This window comes from Sinohyriopsis cumingii, chromosome 8, assembly GCF_028554795.1.
Source record: "Sinohyriopsis cumingii isolate HCF-2022 chromosome 8, ASM2855479v2, whole genome shotgun sequence".
NCBI lineage: Eukaryota > Metazoa > Mollusca > Bivalvia > Unionida > Unionidae > Sinohyriopsis > Sinohyriopsis cumingii.
Window position 1 is genome coordinate 37881109 of NC_142968.1, and position 17528 is coordinate 37898636.

General features: G+C 40.7%; 1 protein-coding gene across 1 annotated transcript in view; it reads right to left on the bottom strand.

Moving 5' to 3' along the window:
• Window positions 1-17528, bottom strand: part of LOC149793311 (BOS complex subunit NOMO1-like) — a 185666-nt gene that overhangs the window by 135409 nt on the left and 32729 nt on the right. Inside the window, exons 7-9 of the mRNA XM_089967278.1 lie at window positions 5402-5533; window positions 4385-4474; window positions 3778-3834 (exon numbers count right to left, since the gene is read on the bottom strand). Of these exons, the coding sequence (XP_089823404.1) occupies window positions 3778-3834; window positions 4385-4474; window positions 5402-5533 (279 nt within the window). The remainder of the gene's footprint in view (window positions 1-3777; window positions 3835-4384; window positions 4475-5401; window positions 5534-17528) is intronic.

Genomic DNA, 17528 nt, shown 5'->3' on the forward strand with positions numbered 1-17528 from the left:
AGGACAAGAACTAAAAAAGTAAAGGTACAAAAAGAGTACACTGATGCCCACAGAGAAGTGAAAAGAAGCATCAAGATAGACAAGAGAAACTATGTTGAAGGAATGGCAGCAGAGGCAGAAGAAGCGACAAGAAGTGGACACATGAAGAAGCTGTATGGCATCACCAAGATGTCCGGCAAGTACAGCAAAACAGAGAGACCCATAAAAGACAAGCAGGGAAAGACCATAGCAAGTAAGAACACCAAATTAAGAGATGGGCAGAACATTTTGAAGAACTGTTGAACAGGACAGCCCCACTAAATCCCCCCCAGCCAATGCAGATCTCCCCATAAGCTGTGACAATCCCACCAAAGATGACATCAGGAAAGCCATCACCCAGCTGAAGAACGGCAAGGCAGCTGGACCTGATGGTATCCCAGCAGAAGCCCTCAGAGCAGACTTAGATGCTTCTGTGGAAATGCTATACCACCTCTTTGAGAAGATCTGGGAGGAAGAAGAAATACCAACTGACCGGAAGGAGGGACACCTCATCAAGATCCCAAAGAAAGGCAACCTCAGCAACTGCTCCAACTACAGAGGAATCACACTCTTATCAGTACCAGGGAAAGTCTTAATCGGGTTCTCTTGGAGAGGATGAAGGAGGCCGCTGACCCACAGTTATGAGATGAGCAAGCGGGCTTCCGGCAGAACAGATCGTGTATGGACCAAATAGCTACTCTTCGCATCACAGTCAAGCAATCATTGGAGTAGAATTCCTCACTCTACATCAACTTTGTCGATTATGAGAAGGCATTTGACAGCGTGGACCGAGAGACACTCTGGAAACTTCTTTGCCACTATGGCATCCCAACCAAGCTGGTGAACCTGATCAAGAACACTTACAACGGAATGTCCTGCAGAGTCATTCATGCAGGAAAAGCAAACAGACAGCTTCCTAGTGCAGACTGGCATGAGGCAAGGCTGCTTGTTGTTGCCGTTTCTCTTCCTTCTTGCCATCGACTGGATTATGAAGACGTTCACCAATGGGCGGAGAAATGGGATCCAGTGGACATTGTGGAGTCAACTTGAGGACCTGGACTTTGCCGATGACCTAGCACTCTTGTCCCATAGTCAGCAGCAAATGCAGGACAAGACCGACATACTGGCAGCCACATCAGCACAGGTCGGCCTCAACATACACAAAGACAAGCCCAAGATTCTCAAGATCAATTATGCCAGTAACAACACAGTCACACTGCAGGGAAGTCCCCTGGAAGAGGTGGAGTCCTTCACGTACCTGGGCAGCATTATCAACCAGCAGGGTGGCACAGATGCAGATGCCATCGGAAAGGCGAGAGCAGCTTTCATACAACTCAAGAACATCTGGAGCTCCAAAGAAATTTCCTTACCTACCAAGATCAGATTGTTCAACTCCAACATGAAGTCACTCCTACTGTATGGAGCAGAGACCTGGAGAACCACCAAGTCAACCGTAAAGAGATTTCAGACCTTCATCAACAGCTGCCTAAGAAGAATTCTCCAGATCCGCTGGCCAGACACCATCAGCAACACCAACCTGTGGCAGAGAACCTCCCAGCTTCCGGTAGAGGACGAGATCAAGAAGAGAAGGTGGGATTGGATAGGACACACCCTACGTAAGCCACCAACCAACATTACCAGACAGGCATTGAAATGGAACCCTCAAGGCAAGTGGAGAAAGGGATGACCAAGAAACACCTGGCAACGCGACCTTGAGGCGGACATCACTAAGATGGGTCACACCTGGAGTCAGCTTGAAGGGATGGCACAGGACACAAGCCTCTGGCGATCTCTTGTGGGCAGCCTATACCCCGGCAGGGGTGATGGGCAAAACTAACTATGTTCGACAGTGAAGAAATTACCTGATGTTTAATGGATGTAAGATCAGATTCATTTTGATCACCAACAAAGATTTACTGCTTTGGTGGGGAAGGGAAAACAAAGCATTAAGGGGTAATACATTTATTACACTATCTTGTGATATAATGTATGTGATTTTACTAATCCAGACCTGCCAACCCTAACAAGACCTTCTCAGTAAGGAAGTCAATATTTTCCTGTTACACCAGTTTTCAATAAGGTCTAACAAAATATTATTTACTGCTAATGTCAAACTCGAAAACATGCAATTAAAAGTTCAGTAGTGGAATTCAACACTGATGCAGTGACAGTAAACACTGTCTTCAACTTGTTGTTTTTGTTGTAGAGTTTAACGCTATTTTTCAGCACATGATAAGCTATACATGGCGGCCAGTATTAAGGGTGGAGGAAGAACCCGGGAAAACCCCAGAAAGAACCACCGACCCACGAGAAGCTATTGGCAAGCTTTCTCACATACCCACAATGGTCGAATCCAAGACTCAAACCCACCCAGACAGAGGTGAGATGGCAGTGATCCATAACGGAGAGCGCTTTAGACCAAAGGGCCACCCCTGTCTTCAAGAAAACTTTTGTTAAGTTTCACTTCAACCTTAATTACCTCATACCTAGTTTCACAGACCGTAGTTCCAAAACCTGCAGAGCACAATGGCTTCTTGCAATCTCTTAACTTCATGTAATCATTAAAACAAATCAAATTCCATGGCAATGGCATTCTTCTTCCTGCTGTGTGACATACTCAAATTAAACACTAAACATAATTGTTGCCCTTCCTGCTCTTTTTCCCAAATATATGAATATTCCCTTTTTTCCTTCTGTACTATTAAAACTTTTCAAAATGTTTATTGTCCCTTTCATCCTGAAAATGTATTGTTTGTTGGATGCCATTTAAAAGATGTTTTGCATCACAAAATATGTACAGTTTAAAACTTCAGAGTTATTCCTGCAAAGTTAGCCTGGTTTCATGCCTAACTCCAATGAATCTAATATAAACCCCAGTTCTGAATTAAACATGGTCAAGCCAGTATCCGGATTTCACTGCAAATAATCACTCTTCCATAATTTATGCTTTTAGTCTGTATTTTTAGTGTCATTTCCAAAAGACTAATGGCAAAATCATAATGGTTGGCAGGTCTGCCACTCTACTAAGTTTTATATTTCTTCCCTTCGATGCCTCATTGGAGGGTGGTAAAATCTTGTACACCCTGTCAGAAGACAGTGTGACTATTAATACTGCTTCTAAATTGTTTTTTGTTATCTGCCAAGCATTTATGCTCCAATATGGTCTTTTTATCAATGATTACAATATTGAAATCTCCAGATTTCTTTTCTTTCTAACTTACAATCTAAATGTTAAATATCCTAGTTTATCTACTGTGTTATTTATATTAATATACCATCATAATTTTCATAAATGTAAGACACTTAATAACAGCCCATGACATCACAAAATAATACTGGGGAATTTCATTATGTGGTTTGGTAAACTAAAATCTGTATTTTGTATCATGCAAGAAACCGAATCTTACTATTTGCAATCATATCAAGACTTGCAAATTATTATTTAAAAAATTATCAAACTCATTTCATATATTATGTAACATACACCATAAATGGAGTGTTCTAATAATCCTGGTTTCTACAATGTAGGCTATAAATAACACACTCATACAGGAAGAACAACTCCATGACATTAGCATTGTTTGGAATAAGGGATTAATTCAAGATATTAAATTTGCTGGAGGGGTGAGTGGCAAAAGTAAGTCTAAAAACAAGGTTCATATTTGTGTACTTTTTCTCAAAAACAATTTCTAACTCCCAATTTGTCATTTATTCGTGGAAGAATTTTTTAAAAATATATTAATGAAATGAGAAGTTTACCTTTTCTGAGTCCATCACTCGTCCTGTCACTGAGAACCCAGTTACAGTAAATGATGGCTATTAAAGGAAGATGAAATAAATTAAAATATGTGGATACGAAGAGATTCACACAAAATTATCCAACTGACAAATATGTATATGACTCTCTTCCCACAATGATGATCATGCCATGCATATAGAAACTGGAAAATGCAAATATTTTTTATTAACTATGCATTTTCTGTTATAAAATTTGCAGCCTGTACACATGTAGAATTTAAATCAAATTAAACCCTAAAATTATGTACACTGAAAAGGTATGTAACATATAACGTTTCCAAAGAAACAACTTTAGAACATATGAAAAACATTTGAAATCATACAATTTTTAAAGTGTAAAAATAAAGCATACGTTAAATCAGATACATCAACAATAAATTTTTTAACTGATGTACAAAAACCTCCAAACAGGCCAATAAGAAACTCCATTACACATCTGTCCCTAGAATGACAAGTCTTACAATTTCCAGGCCCAAATGTTAAGCTCAAGGTTACAATTTTCTTGTGTTTCCAGTCACAGACATAATTAAATAAAAGCCTGCTAACGGAAAAAAATTATGATGATTACCTCAAGCTGTTGTAAAGAATGTGCCACATGAAACTTTAACACTTCAGGAACCACATCAAATGTTATGTGCTCTCCTTTGTAAAACGGAACCTAAACAATATAAATGAAACCGATTACGATATATCATACTTTCATATATTAATATCAAGCATCAATTATCATAATGAGAAAATTGATTTACAAGTAGTCTACCACAAGGTAAATACAAAATCTTCAAAGTCTCATAAACAAATTGTTACTAGATCATGGGTTACGACATCCTGCAATTAGTCATCCAATCAATGAACAAAAGTCTGACCTAAAACGTTATACATCTGAACTGCAGTCAAATGTAGCTCTAATTTGTTAAGTCTCCAAATTTAATTAATGAGTAATAGTGCAGATGCTTTATGCCATTCTCTATTTAAAAATGCCAAGCTACAATTACAAAAGATCATCTTATTACATACCCATTCAATGCTTGATCTGTCACTGGATGAAGTGAAAACTGTACAAATCCCAATTCATTCTGAATTCCATTTATACAGTACACTACTAATATTTAGAAAGTGTAAAAGAGGAGGTAAGTAACAAATACAAAAATGTATTTGTGTTTTGTTCTGAGTTAGGGGAAAGAACTCATTTGATATGGCTTTTGAATGTCTCAGCCTGACAGCCTCAACACACCCAAATGCCAGATCAAACTTGTTCTTTCCACCAACTCAGAACAAAATATGTAAGCAGTTTTGTGTATTTATCTTATCCTAAACAAATAAACTATGTATCCGGTTCTCTTACTGGACACTGGCAAGCATTTATTAGTACAGATAGGATCAACATGTTTGCGGCTTTTTCAGTGTTGTGTCCTGTTTGAGATATCAAGGGGTCATTTTATGATTAGGATAATGGGGACTTTAAATTTAGGTAGAAAATAGGGTTTTGTAATAAAAAGATCCAGTATATCATCACTCAAAATATTTGTCTTTTGCAATGGGTTGAAAGCATTGCTGAATACACACTGTAAGTCAAGACTCATACCAAGCTGTAGTCTCCTGTTGGAAGACATGGAAACAAGAAACTCCCATCATCCTTTGATGTCTCATGACACAGGAGTCCCTCCTTGTCAGTCTTGTAACCACTTACAGGACCCTTTGAACAGTCCAGTACATCCTACAACAAAAGGAACAAATGTATTTAAAAACACTCTTCCTTTGTAATCTGTATTCCTTCCATCCATTCATCCATCTCATGAAATCCTGAATTTCCATTAATGCCCTTACATTTTACCAGAAAACCAGTTTTTGGAAGATTTTTTTTTTCCTATCAGACTTACTCAATCATAATAGGCTATAAGAAAGTCAACTAGATAAAAAAAAATCCAGAATTCCCAATCAAGGAAAAAGACAAGAATGAATTATTGCCTATTTCAGAAGCAAATAAATCCCATGTCATCTGCTTGCTGAGATAACGGATGAGAGTGGTCTCCCCATGGATACAGGGAGTTGTGCCCAAATATCACGATTTAACCCCAGCTGAGTCATACCAAAGACTTATAAAAATAGTACTAGCAGCTACCTCACTAGTCACTCAGCATTAAAGGGTTAGTGTTAGGACTGGTCAGCCTGGTGTCAGGATAATGTGACTGGGTGGGACATCATGCTACATGCCTGCAGCATGATGCACTAGTGCTAGACATCACTATAAACTGCCACACTGTAGCAATATGACTGAAAAAATGCTAAAGCTATGTTAAAAATCAAAATCACACACACACACTCATTTGTTATCCATTTTACTTTTAACATGTTTTCATTTGATTGGCAAAATTGCCAAAATATGCAAGAGCTTGATCATGCAAGTGATTTACATGAATATGGGTAGACTGAAGCATCTGAGTTATCCCTGTAAAGTAGTCTGGTTCCATGACCAATTCCACCAAGTCTACAACCCAAAGCCAGACCAAACCCTGACTAGCTTTTGTATTTTTTGCTACTATTCCATAAGTCCATAATTTAAGGGTCTCTTCAGGAAGACTTAAAGGTAGACCTGAATGCTATTACTACTTTCGGTAATCTTAATTTAATTGACATTTCAAGTACACCGTGAAGACAGGACGTACATTCATTCACTGGATTCGGACATATGACCCTTTAAATATCACCAAAATGTGACTTCTATGGAAACAACCGAGCGACTTTTTGTACACAACCCAATATGCACACCCAAGCTTGTGGTGTCACAAGAGGAACCACCAGTTGGCTAGCAACATGGCTACTCGGTGCAACAGTCAGAGCAAACATGAACCAGAATTGGATTATTCTTCCTCTTCGTTTGATGAAGGTCAAGAAGAGAGTAATGAAAAAGGTGTTGAACCTTACCGCTATGAACCATATACAAGTGAAGAGTCTGCATTAGAGGAAGAAAGGGAAGAAACTGAATGAGATATTGGCAACTGACTGAACAATACCAAATGGTAAGTTGGATCGGGCTTGTTTCTGAGATATTGAGGCTTATTTCTCTCATAGGTCCATTTATGATTTTTTTCCCATTACATCATTTTATTTTTACATGTATAATATAGAACAGAAACATGAATAGATATAATTCTTCTTGCTTTATTTCAAACATGCATATACAAATATGCATATACCCTCCTTGATTTGCACAATTAAGCCAAGGCAGTAATTTTGAATTACCTGTCCTCTGTCTCAAAAGATCATAAGACTTGCATGGTAACTTGCTTGGCAGCATAAAGCTTTATCAGCCATATTTTGGCACATTTGATTATAAACTTTCTTGTTGATTCAGTAGCAGATTAAACAACAAGCTTTCCCATCTGATACCTATGTTGGATTCAAATGGCCTAACTAGTTTTCGAATATCGAGACATGTGTGAAGATAGAGCCATTTGTGCACACAGTGGAGGAGGCAGGATGTCTCTTGGCAACTGCAAGCCAGATTCTTCATTCATTTTGGTGTTCTCTGCGAGTACCTCAGCTACTTCCATCAGACTATCAACATAGCCTATAATGAATGAAATGTTAATTAGTTGATTAATCGTTGGAAAGCATTCATTTGTTGCCCAATTCAGCTATTATATTTAAACCAAAAAAGGAAAAAAAATTTCAGTGGTAATATTTTGAAAATCAAATTTATCTCAAATCTCAATATACCAGAATACTAGACCTGAAGGCATTTCAACCAATTGATGGAATTTCGATAGTACTTTTCAGTTGTTGAAATTTATGACTTTGTATACAAATTTGTTAAAGAAACAGCTTCCACGATCCATTTATAATACTTCTTACATGCTGTACAGAAAAGTCTACATAAGAACAAGTGCAGAACTTACAAAATGTATTTTCCACTGTAACTTCTTTGTACTTCAGGAAGGTAATCTGGTAACACAGTTGTCCATCTGATGTTGTAGCTTGTGGTTTTTGGTTGCTCTCTTCAAAATGTAATGCAGCCAAAAATGCTCTGACATAAAAACAGAAAATATATTCTGTAATTCTTCAAACATATTTATGCACCTTAATTCTTTCGAAAAATATATATTTTATGTTCTTTTATTCTACATATTATTCCCATATTAAAATTTGCTTCAGGAACTTATATCACCTTTTTACTTATAAATATTCAAACACCCCAAAACAATTATAAAGAAAGAGTGGACAAAACACCTGAAAATTGTGCCATAGTAGGAAAACCCAATAAGCTTTGGGGCAAAATGATGCAGCACACTGTGGAGGCTTTCCAGCTCAAATGTTTGGTGCAGTGGGGACAGATGTTGTATATCCTTGGTCACTTGGCAACTGTGAACCAAATCAGAAAATCTGGCAACTGCAGCAGAACCTGAGGAAGAAATTTGTTATTTACTTAATTGTTCACCTATATAATAATAATAATAATAATGACTTTGTATAGCGCCTAATCTTTAGAAGCTCTAAGCGCTTTACAACATTAGACAACACCTATAAGATAAAAAACATATATAATGATATGATTACGAAAACAAACACCATGAAATTAGAAAACATAAAAAACATGCTGAGAATATTTAAGGCAGCAAACATTATTATGTCTTGTTCTTGCAGTGAAAATAAGTGAGTTTTGAGAGCACTCTTGAATGGTATCACTGTATCTTTGTGTCTAAGTTCAGTGGGCAATTCATTCCACGTTGCTGGGCCCTGGTATGCAAAAGAACGCTGTCCATATGACTTTGCTTTCACAGTGGGAATAATGAGTATACAATTGTAAGAAAAGGAGCGTAAGTATCTTGCTGGTGTGTACACATGGGTGAGGTCGCATAGGTATGTTGGACACATGTCCGTCAATGAAACAGCACAGAGAACAAATTTTGTGTTTGATTCTGGATCGAATGAATAGCCAGTGTAGGGTACAGAACAGCAGGGAGGTGTGCTCTGATCGTGGTACTCTAAGTATGATCCGAGCAGCTGTGTTTTGAACTTTTTGAAGTTCTGGAGTAGATATTGAGATGAACCAGACAGAATTGAGTTACAATAGTCCAGTCTTGAAAGTACTAATGAACACACAAGTGTTTTAGTGGCATCAATTGAAAGATAAAAAATTGTGAATGGAGCTGATGCGTCTCAGCTCAAGATATGCAGCCTTGCATATGTTCATGACATGTTGGTGCAATGTGAGAGTACTGTAGATTTGTATATTTGCGTGTCATCAGCGTACAATTGGTGAGACACTGGATGATGATCTATGACACTTGAGAGTGGCTGAGTGTATAGAATGAAGAGAACAGGTCCAAGAACAGACCCCTGTGGAACACCACAGCATAGATCAACTGGGCTGGAGTGTATTCCATTTGCAGATACAATTTGTGTCCTGTTGACCAAGTAGGACTTGAACCAAAGTAAGGCTGTATCATGAATGCCAAATACATGCTGGAGATGGTGAAGTAATATATCATGGTCTATTGTGTCAAATGCTGCAGACAAATCAAGGAGGGTGAGGACTGTAATCTTTCCGCTATCCAAAGCAGAGAAAATGTCATTAACTACTTTTAGAAGAGTAGTTTCAGTACCATGGCAAGGGCGATATGCAGATTGTACATTGCTAAAAAGACTGTTTGAATTCAGATGAGATACAAGCTGGGATAGAACAACCTTTTCTAAGATCTTTTATATGAATGGGAGATTAGAAACTGGGAGGTAGTTCTTTAAATCGTTATGGTCTAGTGTTGGTTTCTTCAGCAGAGGCTTTACAATGGTAGTTGTGAAAAATTATGGGAATTCCCCGGATGAGAGAGAGGTATTAATAACATCAGTTAGTGAAGCCAATACTGGATCTAAGCACTCAAGCAGCAGTGATGCCGGAACTGGATCAAGTTCACATGAATTTGGTGCATTCTTCATCAGGATTGTACCTACGAAATCCATAGAGACAGGTTCAAATGCTGCTAATGTTTGCAGCTTATATTCTGTATCCCAACTGCATGGTGATGACGAGTCAATTGAAAATGTGGTGTCAAGCTTATCTCTGATGGTTTGTACTTTGTCACGGATGAAATCTGCAAACATGTAAAGAAGGTCGACTGGAGAGAAGGTAGTTGGAAGTGGTGTAGATTTGTTCCTTGACATTAGCTTGTTAGTAATCTCGAAGAGCTCTTTGCAGCTGGAACTTTCCATGATCTTAGTAGTGCAGTGAGCTAATTTCACTGCATGGACTATATCTGTCACATTCTTCTTAGCGGCTTCATAGATCTGCTTATGAATAGTGAGTCTGGTGGAAAGCCAAAGCCTCTCAGCTTTACGGCAGTCTCTTTTAGCAGTGCGAAGCTGGTCCCTAACACTGCTGTACCATGGAGAACACTTTTGAATTGATACTCTGCACTTGGTAGCTGGGGCATGTTTGTCAAGCAATGAATGCAGGCAGTTATCGAGTTGTTCTACTGTAGAAGGTAAGCAAGTCGTTAGGTTTGCTTGGATGTCATGCATAGCTGCCAACCTTCCAGGCTCACAATTAATGAAAATAGGGATAAAAAGTCGTGAATTTGGACATCAATTAGTGAAAAATACCATGAGAATAACTCCATCCACTCTGACCGTCAATACTACACTATATCAAGATCGCAATATAAAACTAAACACTACATATATGCAGAAATATATCTGCATTTCCATTTATTATGGTATTCATAAACTTCACTTGTTCTTGTGGTTATTTATCAAGACATGATACTGTGGCAGACTTGAATTTCCTCAACTGCTTGATCGTAAATTTGTTTTCTAAACAGTTCAGACATTTTGCCTGCTGGTTGATATTGGTGACTAAAATTGCTGACAAATTTTCTGCAGCTAAGGAGGCCTTAAATTCTGTCTTATTTTTCCTCACTAGAGAAAATAATCTTCGCGTTCACTGTTGCTGTGAGGAATGCACAGGAGCTGCAGCACTTCTGGCTATTCCACAGGAAAATTTGGAAGCGATTTTCGAGTCCGGGAACATTGGTCGGAACAAATGTTTAGCATGGTCTCCAGCTCATAAAGGTAGATTGTGTTGAACACGAAAACTCACAAATAATGCTTCAGTGTTGGTAGCTTGCAGGTCTTCCGCCAATGACTTAAAATATTCCAGCGCTGAAATCTGCAAATTCTTAATTTTCCCAACTTCTATGTGTTTTTTGCAACCGATTTGCTTCCTCACATCGTCTCTGCAACCTAGCTATGATGTCGTAGCCTCAACTTGATTAGTTGTGGTTGAGGCTACGAACTGATCCCATATCATGTATATTCCAAATTAAACTTCACTTTTTGAGCAATACATTTCTTTTTCCTTGGTGGCGAAGACATTTTCAAGATCTTACATGTGATGCTGAACAGTAACTCAAATCAGTGTTGGTCATGCATGCACAGAGCAAAATTCCGGTTAGGCCCCAGTTTCTCTCAAAAGCATTTGTAAAACTGCTCTTATACATATAGATTAAAAAGGCTAAAATGCTTGCTACCGGGCCAACTGTACTAATCGGCTGTAGTTCTACTAATATAGCGACCAGCAGTGCCGAACCGTTTTGGCAACTGCGAACATCACGACTAGTGCTTAACGGGAAATCGGTGATTTTATTAAAGATTTAAAATAATTGAGAATTGGAAAATTTGTGAATTTTTGGCTTGTGGCGTGAATCTGTGAATCGCTGAAAAAGTCGTGAAATTCACACCAAATTCGTGAGGGTTGGCAGCTATGGTCATGCATTTGTTTGGTTCTATTTATCATATGGAGGTTTCTCTTAGTAGCAGATAAAGGTGGAGGGTTAGGGACTTGTCAAGATGGCATATAATGCAGAGGTGATCTGATCCAAGTTCATGGGATACCAGGGAGGACCATAGAATGTTATCATCAGGTCTATGAAGAATCCAGTCTAAAATGTGACCAGGTTTATGGGTGGGTTGGTTAACTGACTGTTTGAGGTTGAAAACATTAAAGGAATCTAGAAGTTTTGATGTGTTTAGGTTTCCGGGACAAAGTGAAAGTTGAAATCTCCAAGAATAATCAGGTTGCCACCTATCGAATTTCCATACTCCATAGTGTTAACTTGTATACGATGACAAATCTGAAAACACTTGAGCTCAAAATGAACATTATCGAACAATCTTGCAGATATACTGGACATACTATATGGATTTCAAGGCTGTATCCTGTATCTCTGCAAGTTCTGTAATTTTTAGTGGCAAAAATGTTCCTTTAAATTTAAATAAACATCCAACTGCCACAAAATATTGCTATTCCCTGTAACAACAGGAAATTAGGTCATACCTGGCTTAAGCCATTTCTTCTTGGTTTCAGGTCCCACTAGTTTATCATGCAAACATTTTGGGAAGAGGTCTCCATGTCCATTCTGTATATGGTTCACTAATGAACACCACTTTTCCAGCATCACATATCTGTTACGATAAGGCATTGATGTGGCGACCCAGTACATGTGATTGGTCACACTCCTGGTCCAAAACTTTAAATCCTTACATTCTTTCTTCTTGGACAGCAAGTTCATCTTCTTAAAGCCTGGTTTTAAAAAAATTTGTGAGCAATGAGCTTAAAGTGATGGCTCATTGCTATAAAGTAAGGCTTTCATGCAACTAAAGGTCTGAATCAGCTTTGCTGGGCCACATCATGGTAAATACAAGATCTAGACCACCAATCATCACCATTACCTTGGTCAACTGTACTGGGTCCTAGCAGATTTTCTCTTTGGTATGACTGAAGTCTGACAACCAGTTGTTACTGTTTTCACCCTTGAGTCACAGGCATCATACTTCTGGCAAATTTTTAAAAACATAGAGTATAGCAACTGCCATGGATGACTACAGCCTAATTTAAGCCCAGAAGATATCCTGCCCACCCACCCAACCTCCTTTCCACCACTGCTAGACTGTGACACTGGGTTTATAATGCAAAATAAGTTACTATATTTACAAGTTTTGTATTTCTGTATATTTACTTTTGTGACTTTTTACCCGAAACTGTAGTTAAGGAGAAAATACCCTAATAACATAATATTCAACTGACAATCTGTCAACTTTAGGATATGCATCACTGTAGAAAAAAAAGTACAATAGTACCAAATCACAGGGGTGGGATAATGATTTAATAGAAAGCAAATTTTTTAGTAAATTATGTTTCTCCGAGAATACTTACCTGATCACATTAACGTTAGGGATATAAGCCTGCTACCTCTCGAATCCAGCCCTACTAAAAGACAAAAATTCTTCTTTTCTGTCTATCTCATATAGGCCAAAGGGCAATAACTCTTGCCCCTTACCACCACCAGGTGTCACTAGTTTTTTAAGCTGAGCAATATATATTATACAAGGATGCTCGCATAGCGGGGAGGTTGGGAGGGTTTTTAAGTAATGTGATCGGGTAAGTATTCTCCGAGAAACATAATTTACTAAAAAGTTTGCTTTCTCCTTGAAATACATTTCCCGATCACATTAACGTTAGGAGAATAGGTAATAGGAGGAGGGAATGCTGAGCATCCTGCCTCCACCCTGGGTACCTTCTACGGAATGATGGCTGGATTCCCCATTTGAACGATAACCCGTTCTCCTAATTTCATCAGCAACACAGCCTAGGGTCCCGTGATATGTGACCCCTATATACGGTTAAGAAGATAGTTATTGAAATCTTCTTACCTAACAAATTTCACTGGCGAATTCAGCAAAGCTGATAGGCTGTGCTGATTGTTTTAAATGGGTCTGGTGGTCATCTGGGCTACAGACACCGGACCTACCAGATTCAAGGTTTGCCTCTGCGAAGCCAAATCTCTGAGATAAAAACTGGAGAAGGTTGACTCTGCATGCCAGCCAACAGCTTCTATTATATCTCGGATCGAAACATTATGTTCGAATGCAAGGCTCGCCGAGATTGCTCTAATCTCATGAGCTATAATCTTCATGAGGCGACTCTGATCTTGTGAGACCTCAGAGTACGTGGAGCATATAACCCACTTCAGCCATGAAGCAAGGGCTTGAGGGGTGATATCCTGTTTACCAGCTTTGACCGGAAGAAAGAGGCGCTTACGTGTGTCCCGACACGCCTCTGTGCGTTTTAAATAGTGCATGAGTGCATGAACAGGATCTTGCATGGCTGTTGCTCTTGACTTATCTATGGAAGAGAGCGAGCGAATGACGATTCTTTGATTGCCAATGGATGGTAACCTATTTTTGGCTACAAAGCCTGGTTGCGTCAGGAGGACCACCGAACCCTCTGATCTGAAGAAAGTTCGGGTCACTGGAAAGGGCATGTAACTCGCTCACCCTGCATGCTGAAGCTAAGGCTATCAAGAAACATGTTTTGTATGATAGTAGCTTTAACGAAGTGTGGGCTAAAGGTTCAAACTTGTCTGAATTGAGCCATGTTAAAAACCAGGACAGATTCCATTTTGGAAATAGGGTGAGGGATTTTGGTCGATTGAAATCAAAATTGGCTAAAAGATCTGATAGATCTTTGTTATGCCCAATATCACATCTACCATGATGGTGGAATGTGTCTGATATCATGGAGCAGTAGCCTTTGATAGTAATTGGGGCCAACTATTTCTCCTCGAAAAGCCAGAGAAAAAGGTCGGCCAGATGAGGGATTGAGACACTCAAAGGGACGATGTTATTGATATGGCACCAGTCCCTGAAAACACGCCACTTTCCCTCGTAAGCCTTCAGAGTGGAAGGCCTTCTTGCTCTTGAGATTCTCTCCACAATCGAAGGTTTAAATTGTTTGTCTCGCAAGGCTGTCTGGGCAAGAGCCAAGCATGAAGAAGAAGACGGTCCGGGCAGGGGTGGAACACCTGTGACCGCGGTTGTTTGAGAAGATTTGGGCTGGTTGGAATCTTCCTGGGTAGATCTATCGCTAGATCGAGTAGATCGGTGACCCAGGACTTGTTCCATCTGAGAGGGGCAATCAGAATCATCCAACAGTTCTGACCCCTTAACCTCTGGATTATTTTCGGTACCAAAACTGTGGGAGGGCAGGCGAATGCCCACAACCCCTCCCAGCTGATCGACAGAGCGCCCACGGCCCAAGCCTCTGGGTCTGGAACTGGAGAGACAAAGGTGGGTAACTTGCGATTCCACCTTGTCGCAAAAAGATCGATCATCGGACGCCCCCAAAGTGTGCAAATCCGAAGAAAGACTGACTGATGGAGTGACCATTCCGTGTGAATGACTTGACCTTTCCTGGATAGAGTGTCAGCCAAGACACTGAGTCTGCCGGGAATGTGTCTAATTTGTACGTTGATGTGGAGGTTGTCGCACCAATGCAGAAACTGACAGATCAGAATGCACAGGTCTGGTGATTTGGTGCCCCCTTGTTTGAGGAGGTAAGTCACCACCACAGAGTTGTCTGACATAATGAGGACAGTTTTTCCTGAGAGTTGATCCTTCCAGAAATGAAAGGCATTGATGACAGCCCACATTTCTAAAAGGTTGATGTGGAGAGGCCTCTCCCCTGGCTCCCACATGCTGCTGACTGTAGCGAAGTCCGGCAACAGGTGGCCACCCCAACCGTAGGTACTGGCATCGGTACATACCGTTATCTCCGCTTGGGGCATCTCCAGAGGAATCCCCATGGACAGCCAACCGGGGCTGTGCCACTGACGCAGGAATGATTGGATCTCGGGCGTGATCATTATTGTTTGATTGAGGGAACTTGAAAAGGGGCGCCATTGTGCCAGTAACGTCATTTGTAAGGGACGCATAAAAAGACGGCCAAGCGGGATCAAGTCCGCCGCTGCATTGAATAATCCGAGAAGTTGCAAGAATTCTCTCACTGAAATCCACGTCCTGTTGGAAACGGACTCGACAAGTTCGACGATCCGAATTACGTGAGCGCGAGGAAGCCGTACCAGACTCAGATCGGTGAGAAACTCCATACCCAGATGGACAAAACGCTGGGATGGACGGAGATCGGACTTTTTCCAGTTCACGAGAAAGCTAGATGATCTAAAAGTGCTAAAAGATCGTTTCTGCCTTTGAGCAGAATAGAACTTACCATATGTTTCTGGTGGATGTCGTCCAAGTACATTGCCGTCCCTGTAGATGAAGTCGAGCGGAACAGGGTGACGACGCAATCCCTAACCTTGGTAAAAGCCCAAGGGCTGATGTTGAGGCCAAAAGGTAGGACCTGGAACTGAAAAACCGCGTTGTGGTAAGCGAATCGGAGAAATTTCCGTGACGCGGGGTGGATAGGGATGTGAAAATATGCATCGGTCACATCTAGACCAACGGCATACTCGTCCCACCGGATGGAAAGACGGATTGATCTCGCCATTTCCATCTTGAATTTCGGTGGTAAAATGTATTGGTTGAGGCGACTCAGGTCGATGATCAGACTCAACTTGCCGTTTGCCTTCTGGATAAGAAACAGCCTGGAATAAAACCCCGGCGATTGCGTTTTTTTTTCACAATCTCCACTGCCCATTTTTCTATGAGCGACCGTATCTCCTGTTGTAGAAAGGTATCCTTCTCCCGATCGGACGGTACGTCCGTGAAGAGGGGAGAGGAGGACGAGGGGTGGGGTGGGTGAGTTGGATAAATGAATTCCAAAGCCCCTCTGAAATGACCTGGATCACCCAATTGTTCTGTGGAAAAAAGGTGGTCTAGTGGTCCTGAAATTGCAGGAGGCGGCCGCCCACAGGTAGGCTGTCCGCGGGTGGTGGGTAGGGTATGTCAACTTTTAGAGTTAGGAGGCTTGAAGACGGAGAAACTTTGTTTCTTACCGCCTCTGTATGGTTGCCTCCTAGCTTGATTAGCCTGTTGTCTCCTGGCATTGGGTTGGGATCTATACTGCACATTTGATTGTAAGGATCCCTTGTCCCTGGTCCGCCAATCATCCCTCCACTGTGGCAGGGGCTGACTTTTCCTAAACGCCTGCAAGGGTTGGGCGGCGAATTGGAGGGGCAGTTCCTGAGCTGCCTGCTTCCGAACTGCTTCAATTTTTCCTCCAAAGAGTAAAGGCGACTCAAACGGAGTCATCCGTAAAGCCAGAGTATGATGGGGCTTGAGCGACGTGGACCGCAGACATGCGTCACGTCGTATCAGGTCTAAGTTGGCAGAAGCAGTCAACACATTAGCCATGGAATGGTGAGCTGCCTTGTTAATAACTCTAAGAATCTGGGCCGTCGCTTTCCAAGCGTGGTCATTGTCGGATTTTTCTGCGAGTCAGAAAATGGCTAATGAAGCCAAGTCTAACATTGAAGACGTAGCGACTATGTTCCGGACTAGCTTTGACGTGGCATGGAACACATTCTTGTCCATCTTGTAAAACAGTGGAGCCGACATGTGAACTGCTGCCTTATTTTTGTCCAGGGCCGGAAGATCCGTACTGAAGGCATCTGAATGAGTTTTGTACCAGTGACACGAGAACGTCGCTGGTACTTGGCTTTCTGAAAAGAACGCCTTAGCATTTCCCCATCACCTATTCGTCCTGATAGACGATCATTGATCTCCTTAATTTTTGCCGACTGGGGAAGGAGCCGGAAGGACGGCGTCTCTTCCTCCCCGTCAAGATCTACAGACGCCTTAACTTTTGTAGTCTTGAGTGGCGGTAGGAGGTGGAGGGCATTCTGAAATTGTTAAAATAATGTATACAACCTGTAAAAGAATGATTGTCCAACACAATAAATCCAAATTTAACTTCGGAT